We start from the raw sequence: 17,920 nt of genomic DNA, 5'->3' as shown, positions 1-17,920 counted from the left end.
GATAAATCACCAGGACCTGATGGTTTGCCTGGCGAGTATTTTAAATCTTCTGTAAATATAATATTGACATATCTACACTTCTTGTTGATATTTGACTGGTCAAATGCAATCATTGTACCTATATATAAAAAGGTGTCGAGGGTTGATCCAGGGAGCTACAGGGCAATTTCACTTCTTGATATTTTTGGGAAAATTCTTACGTCAATTCTTAATGTACGTTTAAACTTTTGGGCAGATGCTTTGGGGAAAATAGACGAAGAACAGGCGGGTTTTCGCCATGGATACTCGACAACTGACAACATATTTATCCTTGCTTCAGGCAATTATTCAAAAATATATAACCAAGAAACGGGGAAAATTATACTGCTGCGGCCTTCGTGGATTTCTCCAAAGCATTTGATAATGAGAGACAACGTCTTTGGTATGTCCTACTTAAATGGGAAGTAAATGGAAAGATGTTTAAGGTATTACATAATATCTATGCAATTGTAAAATCATGTGTCAAAACTTTAACCGGATATACTGAATACTTTCAGTGTCCTAGGGTGTTCGCTAGGGTTGTATGTTAAGCCCATTCCTATTCTCCTTCTTAATTTATCAATGAATTTTGTAATGAGCTGAATAATTTGGAGCACCACGGTGTTTAATTATCTTCTGATTTAATTGAATTATTCTGTCTTCTATTTGCGGATGACGTTGTAATTGTATCAGATTCTGTTGTCGGACTCCAGAGGTTACTAGATAAACTAGAATTGTATTGTGAGCGCTGGAGTATGTCTGTAAACTTGGACAAGACCAAAATTATTGTTTTCAAGGGCGGGGACATTTATCAAGGAACGAACGATGGAGGTCCACACCGTTTCATACTACAAATACTGGTCAATGGCAACAAAACTATTGGCGCAGCAAGCGAAAAAAAACTTTATTTTGTCCATTTAAAGCTCTGAATTGTTTATGCCCTCTATCCTACAGAACCTACTTTAAGGTCTTTGATACAATGATACTACCAATACTAACGTATGGGGCGGAAATCTGGGGTTGTAGAGAGTGTAAATATCTAGAACGAGTTCAATACCTTGCCTGTGGAATGTTTCCTGGTGTTTCAAATAGATCACCAAATAGTAGTATTCTAGGAGAATGTGGGAGAAATCCTATCTATCTGCATTAAATATTGGGTAAAATTAATGTCCATGCCAAATTCAAGGTACTCCAAAAAATATTACAATATGCTATACAATATCGAAAAGTTGGGAACCAGAACAAAACACATCCGGATCAGTGACATCCAAAACTTCCTCTCAATTTTTAATATAATGATGCTTGGCATGCACAAGAAGTTGGAAATGTTAAAGTGTTTATAAATACATTCGAGGAACGGTTCAAACAGTATCTATTTTCCTTGGCATAATCACATTAGATGTCTCTATATCCCACACTACTACTGCACCCCACCAACTGTAAATAGTTTAAATTGAATTACTCAAAACTCAAAATGATGTACTTCTGCATCCTTTATCGGCGTTTGTATTCAATGCTATGAAACTCAGGAGGGAAGCCGCTGAAATATTGTAAATAATTTAAATGTTTTGTATTTACTGTTTTGAGCCGATGGCCATGTATCAGTTAATAAAGATCCTATTATCAAAAAAAAATAGTGAAGAGGAACAAATTATGTTATACCTGCCTTGCCAATCACGTAGTAAGCAACTGCACTTCGAAATTTAGTTGTAAACATTGCGGACGGAAACACCATTCTTCTCTTCATTTCAATGATCGCCCAGTACTGCAAAACCAGCTCAAATATCTGTGTGATCACCCCAACCAGCGACAGAAACACAACGCAAGCAAAGGAAAATGAACATTAATGACACATGCGTCCATCTTTCAACTTCACAAATTCGCCAACCTATCGGACCTGTTCTATTAAAGGGCAGCGTCGTCTGGCCGCATCCTGTTCGATATGGGACTCATAGCGACGTATACAACGCGTGTAAAATACATTGTTTATTTACATGAAATTCGAACACACGCTGCGCTACGACCACCGCGCTTTAAAGCTGTTGTTCCTGTTACTGTCAAAGTTTGGAACAGTATTCAAGGCAACCTGGTATTTGATGAAGGGACTACAAGGTCATTCGCTACAACCAGATTTGCTGAGAAAATCAACATGGGGTTTACCCACCCATAAAATGTTGATCTGTCAACATTTGGGTCATCAGGAAAAGTTCTCAAGAATGTAAAGGCGAGATCCATATGCATACTCAGACTGGTGAAATTGTGACAACTGACTTGATTTGTCATATTTTGACTTACCCTGTAACAATCGATCAGTCATTTGATATAGATATTCTAATTGGCCTAGATTATTTTTTGGGAATTAGACGGAGACCGTATCATTCGAGGGTCTGGATGAGTAGCTGTGAATTCTATTTTTTGGATGTTTTTTTGTCGGGCCAACCTACCTCAAATGCTCAAGTTTTACATGTAATCACTGATACTCGGTATGAGGAGAAAGCTATAGCCTCATATTGGGACCTGGAAACTATTGGCATATCAGCTGACGAATGTAAACAAAACAATGTTGACAATCTTGACAAACACATTGACTATGATTGTAGTTGCTGAAAGTCAGTTAAATCGCCCAGTTTAAAAATAAAGTCCCTTCCTCCCTTGAATGACTTGATATCTCTATTGATTAGATTTCGTTAAAACCCTGTTGCTGCAACTATTGACATAGAGAAAGCCTTTTTACAGGTGAAACTAGAACTTGAGGAGAGAAAAAGTTTTTGAGGCTCTCAGACTCAAGCGATACATAGAGTGAATTTGATACACATCAGTTTAATTCAGTTTTATTCTTAATGCCACTGTAAGAACTTATTTGGATTTCCAGTGTTAACAACACCATTGAAACTATTGATTACTATACACATGCGACTGAGACAATGGTGTCAGGTGGATTCAATTTGAGAAGTTCGACATGCTGAGAGAGATGACCACTGTTGAAAATAGACGAGAAGATGTCGAGGTAGGAATACTCGGTATGGGAAGGAATACCTGGACTGATGCCTTCGTATAAACATGTAGATATGCCACCTCCGAATCAATTACTCACAATGAGCGATGTTGTAAGTGCAACAACCATCATTTATGACCCCATTGATTTGTTGTCACCAGTCTTATCAGGAAAAATTGTTCACTCGATCTATTTTCCGACCCAAGACTTTATGGCATGCATTTCTTGATGATACCTACCTTACTAGGTGGAAGAGTATTGGCAGTAAACTGCACCTAGCTTACTGAAACAATAAATAACTATAAATAAGAGTTTTTTGGTAGAAACTCCATGGATCATACCTATCAACTAAACTCATTTGCCAATGCCATCAAATCTGCATATGGAGCTGTGATATACATCACGTGTATGAAAGCTGGTATTGTTGTTTCTAAAAACCGTGTATCACCCACCTCAGAGATCAACTTTCCTTAACTTGAACTTTTAGAATGATTTATTGGTACCTGACTGCCAGTTTAAACCAATTTGAAGCCAAAATTGAATATTGACTCGTGTACACTATGGAGTGGAAGTCGGATTGCTCTGACGTGGATCACAAGTGACAAACCTTAGCCTATATTCATCCGAAATATAACCAAAGAAATAAATGAGTTCAACCAGATATCAGATATGTGGCTACAAAGCAGAATTCAGCTGACTTACTGACTACAGTGATATCAATGAAGGAGCTAAGGTCTTGCAGAAAATGGTGGAATGGTCCTGAATTCCTGGCAAAAATCATAAGTGACTTGATACAAGCACCACTAGTCTATTAACAATGTAAACAAATCATTAACTAGGTCAGGCCAGTGCTCTGATTTTGGTCAAGGATGGCGGTTAATTTGCATAATAAGTAGCATGTAATTTACATAATTTATTCATGATATTTGTAAATTCGTTGTCATTTTTAATAAACTTGAGTCATGGCTTAAATTATGAAAATCAATAATCAATATATAAGTACTCCCCTATTTGTTATGAAAAATAGTGGCATGAGGATTCATGTTAATAACAACTGAACTGTATAAAATATCCCTGGTCGTTATGGAAATTGAAAGTTACAATGATTGAAAACAACCAGGGCAACTTAAAAAATGCAGTATATCAGTTCTCTTGATCGAAAACAATCAGGGCAGCCTCAAAAATGCAGTATTTCAGTTCTCTTGATATATGAATAGCTTGCCCTCAACGGCAGGTAGGCTGCAGGCTGTGAATAAGGTTGGCCAATGGTCACCAGCCATGATGGAAAGCAAATTGAACTATCAAGTTTTCTGGGCCTTACATTGAGCACATTATTGTGGATAGTTAACTCAGGCAATGCTGCTAATTTGCATGAGTAATTACATTGCATTAATTCGTCTCCTTAGGCCATCCATTTGTGATGTATCGGATTAAAGTTCGGACAACTAGATCTTTGACAGTGAGTTATCGGATGCAGTCAATGACAAATGGCTGTTTCATATGCATCTTGATAGACAGTCAGCGAGAGGTACATCTTTCCCTGACACATATTTTATGCTGTAATTTTATCCTTGAATTTGTAGGATTAGTCTCTGTAGTCTGGCTGACACCTTGTTGATTTGTTTCTTTGCTATCTGAGAGGGCGCACTACTAAAGTTACTATACACATATGATAGTATAACAATTGATGTTTCAGTCATTGGTACTTTCATAAAAAGTGTTATTTTCAACATTGGAATCAGCATTTTTTCAAACGATTTTTGTTTTCAAGTTGGATATTGGTCGTGGTGTGATCAGTAAGGTAGCATACGCACTGTTTGAATTTGTGATGTTTTACCGATTCCAATGAACCAGTTAAAAGGAAAAGCACGTTCAACATTTTTTTCCGATTTGGGATTTCATTTACGATTTATTATCGACATTGGAATAATCTTCCCTTCAAACGTTTTATTGTTGATACCGTCTGTGGCGTATCCGTGAATTGCTTCTGTTGGTTATTGTTTATGGCTTAAAAAGAACAGCGAGTTTTACTTTCTTGATATAATAACAAACAGTGAACAGACCCGTTCGATGCATGTTGGAACAAAGATGACAATTACGTTAATAAGCAAATGATATTGAATACCAAAGCCGGGTTGTCAAATAAACTACGAACAAATGTGTCATTTGTCCATGCTTCGTGGGGAAACCATAATGCTGACCCAATTCCTGCTCCACTTCCTGGATCTGGATATCGCGTATGCAAGTCTAACCTTGAACTGACTGGAGTAGATTTCACACATCAAATGAGACAATTACATTTCCTTGGACAATAAGGATGATATTCCATTGACATTGCCCATCTGTTAAATGGACGAGCATTAACCTAAGTACCAGGCAATAATGTCGCCACTGAGTATGTTGACTCCCTCATAAAATGTCAACAAACAATATAATGTGTACTTGAAATGATTGATTTTTTTAAAGAGATGGTTCAATGAGAACTTAACTGCACTGAGAGAGGACATTCGTTCTCAGGAGTAAAGTCCAATACTGTAACAATATAATCCAATACAAATCGGAAATGTGGTACCCACACACCTTGATGTGGAAAAACGTCAACTCTGAGAGTTGGCAGAGGTAACCAAACTCAAATAATAGTACGGTGTAGTACGATCAGCTGATGTCCAAACTGCCAATCGGGTGACAGGTAGACCCATTCAAAAAGTTGATCCCTCTGGGGACAAACACAAGCTGTATTTCACAAGACAAAATAGACACTTCTGTTACTGATACCAGGAGTGTGGTCAACGACACTCTCTTGCCTCATGAAAGCGAAGAGCAACAGAATTTCTACTAAACCCAAACCTGATGACACAGTCGCTAAGCAAAACAAGGCGGAGAAAATAGACGTGAAAGGAAGGCTGCTGTGGTAACAGTCTGACCCAGACAGACCACTGTATATATGTTATGAACATTACAATTTCGAAAACTAGACCTTTTCTCTGTAACTATAATTTCTAATCATAGATGCTGTATCAATTTGACTAATTACTTTAAATTTCTGAACCACTTATCTATGAAGCATTTTAATTGAAACATGTAATATTTGTTATTTGCCTTATTCATATCAGTTTACACAAGTTCAATAGTATTCTGACTTATACCCTGCTTCGAAATACAGAAGTAGTACAACGACGATATAATGCGAACGTGGCTGAAACCATCGCAGTTTGTTGCTTTTCTTACAATTTCTAAATTCAACTAATTGGAGGCTTTCTCGCTAATTTTGCATGTGGTAATGTTCTTATCCATGTCTATCAAGAGCATACTGCAAGTGCTGGGGCATTGTCTGGCAATAAATAAAATGTTATTGCAAGTCACTCCACTGTGATGATTTGTACTGATTGTGTAATAGATAATTTTGCATACTAATTCTGGCTATTTTCCACAGTTACAACATATCGTTCCCACAATTCTTGGTTGACCACTGCATTGTGAGATGTAGGGTTACCTTAACTTGAATTACATGCTTATGTTTCAGTTTACATTAACGAATTGCCTAACCTTACGTATGTCGTTCCGATTCCACACTGTCGATATCAACGGCTGAATGTATTGATTCAGCTAAAATATCATCTTTTTTAAGGGCAGTGAGCATTGCGCTTTGGAGAGTTTCCTCCCATCAATCAATGAATAAGTCATCAATCTGTATTATCTATCGCAACCCGCATAATCTCCATAGAACCTTCATTGATATTACGCCTAGAACTAATAACCAGTTTTTCGTGCATGTCCCTGGCTAACTTTAATGTCAACTAACATCAACACAATCATTGTCTTATGCGTTTAGTTTGCATATTTCACTAGTTAGTTTGATAGTTAGAGTTTCCAATGTTTGACTCGTTAATGACTATTTAATTCTTATATCGACTTACTTCTGAGCAGATAATTTTCATTTACATTTCATTGAAGTATGGCCGGGAAAAGTCATTAATTTAAAAAATCGCACTTTCAATCACTTGGCCGGTGTATAACCGGGAAGTCAATAATAAAATGAATAACTTTTTTTAAACATCAAAGATTTTTTTTAATGTTTTTTTCCAATGGTGGTGGCATTTGATATCCAAATTACGGCATATTTTTAAAATATATTTAATCCTCCCAAATTGCATAAAATAGTTATTCAAAATATACAATTTGTATAATTTAATTATGTATGTATGATTTATGATATTTATTTATTTTTAACTAATTTTCTTGTGAATACGCGAATGTTTCCATACGTGAATGTAATGTACTAGTATCATATACAAAAATTGTTTAAATATATCATGCCAGTCATGTGACATGGGCGTCATGCAAGAATAAAGTAAGCCATGAATTTATGTGATAGTGTATGATTGGCCAGGATGTCTGATGAAAGTCTAGGTTAAGCTATGCTCGTGGTCGTCAACAACATTTTTCGCCGATGATTTATCCTAGCACCTTCGATATTTACTGACCATGAAAATTGTTTAAATCCCGTGTTTACTGTTATATATGTATGTATATATTGTACGTCGTTTGTTTGACGTTGTGCGTACTCATTACACGCCATTTTGAGTTGTTCTTCTACGAAAGTGATTGTAGCGTGTTAAGGAACACGGCTGTCCGTAGTGGCGAGACGCTTACTAGGATCACAAATTTGAATTACGAGTTTAGTGTTGTAACTCCTGTTAACACTCAACACACGCGTCAGGTCAAAAGTCGTAATTGTAACCAGGGACGCCACGAGTATCTTTTGTTCAGAATTGCTGTAAACAATCACCTGACTAAGGTGTTTGCGTCTTGACGCCATAGCAACGGAGTCAAATAAAGCGAGTGAAATCATAATCCTACGTAGCTATTATTATTAGGGTGTACAAAGGCACATATTGGTTCATTATCGTTGTCGCTGTCGAGTTCAGACGACAATACAAACTTTACAAAAGTTTTGGCTCGGATCCTAATTGAGGTGAGTGAAATGAGAACATTTTTTCGAGCATGTGGGTTGTCCGTTTTCCGTTGATATTACTTTTGAGAGTGATAGGGTCGTCTTCTATTTAGTGCTGGGTGAAACCTGTTTATGAGAACGTTAATGAACGAGATATTTTGCAAACGGCAAAATGTGACTGTAACACAATATGTTTGTGACAAATAAATGCATATTGTAAGTGCTTTCTGGTGGCATGAATCGAGCTTAAAAAGTTACATACTGTCTTGCGTGACTACACGACCGTCCTACAACCTGCTGAGTCGTATTAGGCCCTCGCCTTGTTTACTAATGCTCTCGTCTGTGATTATTATTATTTACTTTCAGAACCAAGACAAAATGGACGATGGAAGTCGAAGACGCCAGCAGGCCCAGGGCATGCTTATTAGCGGCGTCGTTATGGTGGTCGTATCAATCATACTGACCTCTGTTCTGTGGTGGTTGTTTTTCATCGGCCTCATTCTTTTTATCTTTGGCGTAGTGTTCATAATAGTAGGATCGGTGATGTTATGCAATAATAGACCCAATTCTCGAGTGACGGTTATCCAGACACAGCAACCTGGTGGTGGACCGACGGTCGTGTCGAGCACTACACAAAATATGTCGCAGATGAACGCCTATGGACCTCCACCCCAGACGTATGGTGGGCCCCCACCACCAACAGGAGGGTGGCAAAACGATCCCGCTTACCCACCTGGGTTAGTATTATATTATTTTTAGTATATATAGTAATAAATCCGACACCCATTAAAGGACATCAGTTGGCTCCATAAATTTCAAATCTAAAATATCTTCGTCGTTAAATACAGTCATACTAACGGCTTTGCGATTAACATTCTTATTCAGGTCGTCGGCGAATATCGACAAGTATTTTTAACTTTTCGTGAATATTTTCTATCCGCAGTTCGACGGCTGGTCCACCGCCCCCTGCATATGGCCAAGCGCAGCAACAACCACCGATGGTCGCATCTCCTTCTACCTGACCTCCTCCAGAAAAAGACGAAATACCGTAACACAGTAAAAAATGTGGTTCTCGTTTATGTATACGGAAGAAATTTGAAACGACAAATATTATTTATACAGAATACAAGACTAAACAGCATATGTAAGACAATATTTATAATCAGATGACGCATATTCTTTGTGTATAGAAATAATATTTACTTCGCCATGGTTGTGGGATTCCATAGTAATTTCATTGAATGTCAGATGAATGCCAAAATAAACGCAATTTCTATTTCTGTGTTGGTATTGCTGTTTTATGGTATCTATACATTGTTTATAGTTGAAGGAATGGATGTTACAAATTGTATTTTACTCACAGTATTATATGGAATGTGTTTGAAAAATAAATACATACCCAATTATTCATATGGTTCAGCTTGTATGAATATTTCTTTCTGTGTATGATTGTTAGAGATGGTTATTTGAAAACTGAAGAGGCATGGATAATTGAGTTTAATTCACTCTGGTGTGCCCATTTGTAACTATATTCGAGAGCACTGTGGTCTTCTCCAGTATTTTCTCAAATATTCTAAGCACCCTTCATAACTCCCTAGGCTGGTGCGATAAGGTTTAACTCGCAAAATAATTTCTGGAAAAACTAAATGGTTAAAGGGCGGCAGTCGTCGCGCCGTGTCCTGTTCGATATGGGACTCATAGCGACGTATAAAACGCGTGTAAAATACATTGTTTAGGCTACACCGATTTAATTTTATGGATGACATCCGCGCGCGCATTAATTTTCGCCTGTTCTCAAAAAAAAAAAAAAAAAAATCTCCTACGACGAGTCTCCACAGATCGGTTTTCTGTCCGGAACTTGCCGACTCATATTGTCGCAAAGCGCCGACTTGTCGTAAAACTCGTTTTGGACTACCTCAAAACTTCGCTGGTTCCCGGCGTCCTTTGCGAATGGTAGGTAGGACGCAGGCGTTGTGTCGTCCCCGGAAGCGCTGTCCCAGCACAAACAAACGGTGTAGAAGACGCCGAACTGCAGCGTCAATGGGACGCAGGTAACTAGTAATCGCCATATTGTTCCATAATAATAATCGAACGTTAGTCGAGGTGCCTCGAGGCACCCCGGGGCGCCTCGAGGCCGATAATCGAAAACGCTCCTGGTTTTCCGGCCGGAAGGCACGTGACTGAGTGACGTAATTTGAAAACATTCCAAGTTCCGTTCTGCGTAATGCTCCAGTCAATGTCAACCCCGAACCCTCCCACCTCGGGCGATATGGGACAAATGCGGGGCATTAGACTGGGTTTACCGCCAAAGTGTGCCCGTGGAGGTGGGGTAATAGCCGTCTTTCGTGTCCCGTCAACGCTAGCATCGCTAGTACTCTGCTGATAGCAAGCATGGCGGACAGTGGCGTTCCCCAGGGTTTAGGGTTGGGGAATAGACCATTTTCCGTTCACTGCGAGAATCACGCGTTATGCGTGAAATTGAACGTAAAAACAGGACAAACAAAGGTCATAGCGTAGTAGTCGCGTCAAACCTCGCGTGGGATTCGACAAACGCGAAAGTATTTCGGGGACATTTCCATGCTTAATAATGTGCTGTCCACATTTGATGATAGGCAATTTCGATTAAGTAAGGGTATTCGGAAGCAATATTCCTCTGTCGAAGATCGGCCGGTCAATGTAAGCTGCGAAATAAAGAAATTCTAGTTCAAAATCAAATCGTTCGATTTTTGCGGCAGACGTTCGACGCAGGTCTTTCATGCATCTCGCGAGATCTCGCAATTGTTCGGAAAATCACCTAGCTATTGTGGGGGTTTGTTTTGGATGGGGATTTGCCTATCCATCTTGCCCCAAGTGGGGCATTTCGCAAATTTTACAACAATAATTTCCAATTCCCCCACTAAACCCCGAGGTGGGGAGGGTGGGGGTTGACATTGACTGGAACTTCCATGCTCAAACATACTGCCTGCTTAGATTTACACATTTGACATGTTTCTGACATTCCTCGCTGTTTCTGTGAAAATTTATAACAAAAGAAACAGTTTTTTATTCACCCAACTTTCGAAAGTAAAAGGAAACCCCTGAACGGCCACGAGCGTAAGCGCTGCCGTCAGGTAACCAAGGGAAATAGAACAAGCAACGAGAAAGTGACGGGCCAATCAGAATGCCGGATTCATTACTAGTTACCGGCCTCTTGTGGCTTGGTACGCCATGACACTTGAGGCGGGAACCAGCCGGCCTCAAAACCAAACTCCGCACAGTTAGATGCGCGTTACGTAAAAGCGCAAAGACCTATGGGAAAGAGATTGCCTCAAAACATGCAAATTTTGTCATAAATGATCCAACATGGCGACCAAACCACCAAAATACGTGAGCATAAAAGTTCAGAGGTGCAACAGAGGAATAATATTGTTGTAGACTGGTACGCAATTGACATTGGCCAGGGAGACGTTTTTACAGCTATACGAGAGGTCGGTAGCGGCAAGCGAGTTTCGCCCAGACAACTTTGAGAACATATTGTCCAGAGTGGCTGTCCCGCGTTTCTTCTGCAATGATGAGAGAAATGAGAGAGGAGTGGAGGTGTATGGTGGCCTAAAAGTCGGTCAGGCGACAAATCAGTTCGGTTGCTTTGTCCGCAATGAAGTCGACAAAACTGCAACGAAAGCCGCAGAAGTTCCTTGGCCGAAGTCCCCTTATGGGGTGAAGAAAATGTTCTTCTTATTTTTTTTCATTTTCTGATTCGGATAATTTGCTTGCACACACATTCAGTAATATTTTGATCATATGACGCATTTTCATCAAGATACATGTACATAATTTTCTGCATCCAAATTTTTGTTGACTCTCTGTTGGTGTTTGTTTTTCAATATCGAGCCTCTTATAATTTGTTACAGAGTTGAAGTAGTTCTTGAGCATTTGTGTCTACACTTAGTCTATCTGAAGTGTCACTTTAAAAGCTGTAGTTTGAATGTCAAAGAAGTTAATTTCCAGGTTGATGTTGACAAACTTATTGTTCATTTTTAATTATTTTTTTTTTCAATACAACACAATAAGTTTTTCTTTATTATTGAGTTGATGTATATGCCTTTGGCAAAGCTAACATCTGCCTTACCCTATTGCCTTTTCAAAATACCTGTGACAGTAATACAGTACGAAATGTGTACATCAGTGTGATAACTTTGTATCTATATTTAGTACGCTAGATGTTCTTTTGTTAGTGGTCACATGACCACCTTTGAGTTTGTAATGGCGGCAAAGCTTGCCAAGTTGTAGTCTGCAGTTCCACAGAATAAAACTGAGTTAACGTGTTAATTGCCGTTTTTCCTGTGTGGATCTTTGCGGTGGTGGATAGGCAAACACTCGGTTACTACATAAATGGCGACGAGGATAACAGGAATGACCTTAAGGTGAAAAATCGAAATTTTTTTTCCACGAACGGTTGTTGTACTGCAGACTATGTGTCAAAAAGGCCCAGCTGTGTGCTTCGTAAATTTGATGGTTACTGCATTTTCTGTGTGAAATACTACAACAGGAGGTATCGGACTTCGTGACTGTATAACTACAACTCTGTGTGAGTTAAAATAGTAAGTGAGTATCTAAGAATTATTCACGTGAACTTCCGTTGCTAAAACGATATACCTAATTACGTATTCAGAATGGCGCTAATCGGAAACGTTAGCGAATTCGACCCAGAACTTGAGTCATGGACGGAATACATTGAAAGATTGGAACATTATTTCGTAGCTAACAAAATAGTAGAGCCAGACGTGAAGAGATCTGTGTTAATTGCCATAATAGGTCCTAAGGCGTACACATTTTTGCGAAATTTGTGCAAACCAAAAGAACCAGGCAAGTTATCGTTCACTGAGTTGTGCGAGCTGTTAACCAAGCATCACGACCCGAAACCGTCAGAAACTGTTGCACGACTGAAATTTCACAAACGCAACCGACGAAATGGTGAAAATATAGCTGATTATGTGGCTTCCTTGAAATCGTTAACAGAACACTGTAATTTTAACTCTCTGTCTGAAGAACCCCAGGATCAGATGCTACGTGATCAATTAATAGTTGGTATTAATGATGAGCGCATACAATCTAAACTGCTGTCCATTGAGCCAAAAACAGGAGAAATTGTGTCATTCAAAAGAGTTTATGAATTGGCAATAGCTGCAGAATGCGCAAAGAAAGATGTATCCGATATGAAGGACTCCCCTACCATACATAAAACCTATACAACAATAGCAAAACCATGTTGGAGGTGTGATGGTAATCACCAACCATACAACTGTACCTATAAGGACAAGACTTGCTACAATTGTCAACAGAAAGGACATATTTCGCGTAAGTGCAGGAATGAAAAGCGTCCAAATCAAGAAGCAGACACTACAAAAACATTTCGTGGGAGAGGTCGTGGACGAAGCTATACTGGCAGCAGAAAACAAGTCAAGTCAACAACTAAAGGTGGTAGTACTCACCAAGTTGAAAACATTGACAATGAGGTTTTGGAGGGAAATGATTTTGATGAAGATGACTATTATAGTTTTAATGAGATCAATTATTGTGAAGGAAATCTCAATAGAGCTAATCTGGGTAGAGTTGATCCTTTTATGTGTAAAATGAATATTGAAGGTCAATCAGTTGATTTAGAAATTGATACAGGTGCAAGCTTTACTTTGTTAAATGCACAGGAATTTAAAAAATTATGTAGATTTAACCCAGAATTAAGGCAGGGGTTGCAGAAAGTTGATGTAATTTTGAAGACTTACACTGGTGAAACACTGGATGTCGATGGTGTCGTTAAGGTGGAGGTTGATTATAATGGTCAACACTTCACATTACCGGTGATTGTTGTATCAGGTACAGGGCAGAATTTGTTAGGTAGAAATTGGCTTGAAATTATTCAGTTAGACTGGAAAAAATTGGTACACCAAGTCAAGGTAGAGTCTAGTGATCATGATAGTTACTTGCATAGGGTAAAACAGAAGTATAATGATGTTTTTACACCAGGTTTGGGTAGTTATAATGGAGATAGTGCCAAGATTTATGTAAAGAGTGATGTGAAACCTAATTTTTTTAAGGCACGTCCCTTAGCTTTTGCGCTGAGAGAAGCCACTGATTCAGAGTTAGACAGGCTTGTAGAGAATGGTACTCTCACACCAGTACAGAATTCTGAGTGGGCAACACCTATTGTGGTAGTGTCAAAACCATCTGGGGGTGTTCGCATTTGTGGGGATTATAAAGTTACTATTAATCCTGTAGCTGAATCTGACACATTCCCATTACCGAAGATTGATAGCTTACTTGCAAATTTGGCTGGTGGTAAAACCTTTACAAAAATGGATTTGAGTAATGCATATCAGCAAATGCTGCTGGAAGATGACTCCAAGAAATATTGTGTCATCAACACTCATCGTGGTTTGTTCATGTATAATAGAGTTCCTTATGGAGTGAAAATGGCTCCCGGAATTTTTCAACGACATATGTATAATTTGTTAAGAGATATACCACATGTTACTGTATATATAGATGATATACTCATTACAGGTGTCTCTGATCAAGAGCACAAAGAAAACCTTGAGAAAGTTTTGAAAAGATTGCATGATAAGGGTCTTAAGATTAAGTTTGATAAATGTTATTTTTTTAAACCAAGTGTAACCTATTTGGGTCATGAGATAGACTCAACGGGTCTCCATCCTTCTAAGGATAAGGTTAGGGCTTTTGTGGATGCACCAAGACCAACTGACGTCCACACATTGAAGTCTTTCTTAGGTGGAATCAATTTTTATGGGAAATTCCTCAAGAATTTGTCCTCAGTGTTGGCGCCCTTATATAAATTACTACGTAAGGGTGTGTCATGGCATTGGTCGCAGCCACAAGAGCAATCATTTAAAAATGCTAAGAAATTACTGATTTCAAGTGGTGTTCTTGTACACTATGACCCATATAAACATATTGTATTGTCATGTGATGCTTCGGCTTATGGCATTGGTGCGGTTTTAGCACATAGAAATGATGATGGTTCTGAGCATCCTATTGCTTTTGCCTCTAGAACCTTGAATGATGCTGAGAAAAACTATGCACAGATTGATAGAGAGAGTTTAGCTATCATGTTTGGAGTTAAACATTTTCATAATTATGTTTTTGGATTACATTTTACATTGGTCACTGACCATAAGCCTTTAGTTTCATTGTTTCATGAACACAAAGCCTTGCCTAGTATGGCCAGTGCTAGAGTGCAGCGTTGGGCAATAGCTCTTGCAGCGTACGATTATAATTTGGAATTCCGTAGAGGCCTAGATAATGGTAATGCTGATGCATTGAGTAGGTTACCATTGCCTAATAAACCAAAATCTGTACCAGTACCTACAGATACAATTTTATTGCTAGAGCACTTGTCAGGCCAACCCATTAGCGCTGATCATATTAGAAAATGGACAGCTAGTGATCCACTTCATTCCAGAGTGCTGTCATTTGTTAAAAGGGGTTGGTCAAATGAATTTAAATCACAAGAGTTGAAACCATTTTATGTACGTAGACATGAGCTCAGTGTACAGGAAGGTTGCATATTGTGGGGTAATAGAGTGATTATTCCACCTGCTGGACAGCAGGGAATTTTAACAGAATTGCATGAGGCACATCCAGGCATCTCTGTAATGAAAGCTATAGCTAGATCATACGTTTGGTGGCCTCACATGGATCGTGATATTGAGAAAGCAGTTGAGAATTGTGAAATTTGTCAAATTCATAGAAGTAAACCTAGTAAGGCTCCATTACATTCCTGGCCTTATCCAGAAAAACCTTGGGAAAGGGTGCACATCGACTATGCAGGACCATTTTTAGGCAAAATGTTTTTGATTGTAATTGATGCATACTCAAAATGGTTGGAAGTGAAAGTCATGAATAATTCTACATCTACAGCAACTATTGCTGAATTGAAAGAGATATTTTGCACTCACGGCCTACCAGATATATTAGTTAGCGATAATGGTAGCCAATTCACAAGTGATGAATTCCAAAAATTCATGCTGTATAATGGTATTAAGCATGTGACCTGTGCACCATTTCATCCAAGTTCTAACGGTTTAGCCGAACGAGCAGTTCAGACTTTCAAAAATGGAGTGAAAAAAATGAAACAGGGAGACATTAAAACTAGAGTATTAAGATTTTTATTTAGATATCGTAGTTCTCCACATTGTGTAACTGGTGCTACACCAGCTAAGTTGTCTATGAATAGGGAACTGCGCACCCATTTGTCACTTGTTCACCCTGATTTTAGATCAAAGGTAATATCAAAACAGGCAACACAGAAATTGTATCATGACAAACATGTAAAATCACGAGTTTTTGATATTCATGATAATGTGCTAGTACTAAACTATAGTGGTAGAGGGAATAGATGGTTGCCAGGTGTTATTGTCGAAATTACTGGTCCTGTATCATACAAAATTCAATTGGGCGATGATAGAATTGTTAGAAGACATGTAGACCAGATTAGAATTAGGAAATTTGATAGTACTGTTAGTGAGACTAGGGTAAATGAGGAGTTACCAGAGATTCCAATTGTTAGTAAACAAGTTACTCCTTCATTAAGTATTCCAGTTTCTAACGAGGACTTAAATCCCAGTGTTGTTCTTGATACAAGTCCTAGTAACATTACTGATTGTAATCCTTGCCCAGATCACTCAATTATTCAGACTCCTCCAGATACCACTCCTAAAGATACAGTTAAACCAAAGATTTCTAGCCCAGGTGTTATTACTACTAGGTCTGGACGCATTGTCCACAAACCAGATAAGTTGAACTTGTAATTCTGAGTTTATTAGTGTTTTGACTTTCCTCATTGTAAGCCATTTTAGGGGGAAGGGATGTGATAACTTTGTATCTATATTTAGTACGCTAGATGTTCTTTTGTTAGTGGTCACATGACCACCTTTGAGTTTGTAATGGCGGCAAAGCTTGCCAAGTTGTAGTCTGCAGTTCCACAGAATAAAACTGAGTTAACGTGTTAATTGCCGTTTTTCCTGTGTGGATCTTTGCGGTGGTGGATAGGCAAACACTCGGTTACTACAATCAGCATGTGCCTCCTACAAATAAAGACTTGTTTTTTTTTTTTGATACACTGTGGTTAAATTCGTAATAGCTCCCCGTAGTCCTGTGGTTTTAGCAGCAATTTTTTTTTGTCCGAATTTTTTTTTTCGCCCTCTCGCATTAGTTTTGGGGTCTTCAGAGGATGTTATCCATAAAATTAAATCAGTGTGGCCTTATTTACATAAAATTCCAACACGCGCTGCGCGACGATCACCGCGCTTTAATTTGACTCTATATCTTGCTAAAATTAGCGTCACTTTTGAAATTGGTATTAGGAATAATTTTGTAATGTGTTACTGTGATATTTTGAATTAATAAAGTCTAATAAGAACATGTAGCGAATGAAATAAACCTTAATAGTATTATATGTATTGAAATCGCACGTCCATGTATTAGCCATAGAAAGCAAAGTGAATTCCATTTCCATTTTAACTTAGTCACAGACTTCCCATTTGAGTTCACGGCTTCGGACCACCCATCGCCCTACCCACAACCACTATCGTGGGTCAATTTAATATATTCAAATATTTAAATATAAGTTTGTCCCACAGTTGATTATCTTTTAACTGGTTAGACTTGCTCATTTTGTAAGTATATAAATTTAATCATGTCATATTAAAATGTTAAAACACCGTGAGCCGCGTACGTGGGTAAGACTACGTATTTTACACTATTGTAATATTTTCAGCGGTTTATTGAATTTCACAAACGAATGTTTCAATAACGAACAAGATACACGGGGTACTGGGCCAACTTCGGTTTCGGCTGCAAACTGTGGCTATTTGCCGAAATGAATATCTAAACAAACAAAATGGAAGTAGACTTGTGTGTTGCACCGTACTGCTGTCCATTTTACAGGTGATGCCGAC

At 38.5% G+C, this 17,920-nt stretch overlaps 1 protein-coding gene across 1 annotated transcript; it reads left to right on the top strand.

Annotated features, from left to right (window-relative positions):
* Positions 1-7,827: 7,827 nt before the first annotated feature.
* Positions 7,828-9,379, top strand: LOC144363993 (uncharacterized). Its single transcript, XM_085502972.1, has 3 exons — positions 7,828-7,988; positions 8,334-8,704; positions 8,911-9,379. The coding sequence occupies exons 2-3, from the start codon at positions 8,346-8,348 to the stop codon at positions 8,987-8,989; spliced, it is 438 nt and encodes a 145-aa protein (XP_085359098.1). The 5' UTR covers positions 7,828-7,988; positions 8,334-8,345; the 3' UTR covers positions 8,990-9,379.
* The last annotated feature ends 8,541 nt before the right edge of the window (positions 9,380-17,920 follow it).

Source organism: Saccoglossus kowalevskii, chromosome 8 (genome assembly GCF_978046115.1).
Source record: "Saccoglossus kowalevskii chromosome 8, keSacKowa6.1, whole genome shotgun sequence".
Taxonomy (NCBI): Eukaryota; Metazoa; Hemichordata; class Enteropneusta; family Harrimaniidae; genus Saccoglossus; species Saccoglossus kowalevskii.
Note: the sequence above shows the minus strand (reverse complement) of the source record. Positions and strands in the feature narration are given on the sequence as shown.

Coding starts and splice junctions, on each gene's coding strand:
- LOC144363993 (XM_085502972.1), top strand. CDS start 8,346: ATGGACGATGGAAGTCGAAGACGCCAGCAGGCCCAGGGCATGCTTATT. Junction 8,705..8,910: donor GATCCCGCTTACCCACCTGG/GTTAGTATTATA, acceptor TTCTATCCGCAG/TTCGACGGCTGGTCCACCGC.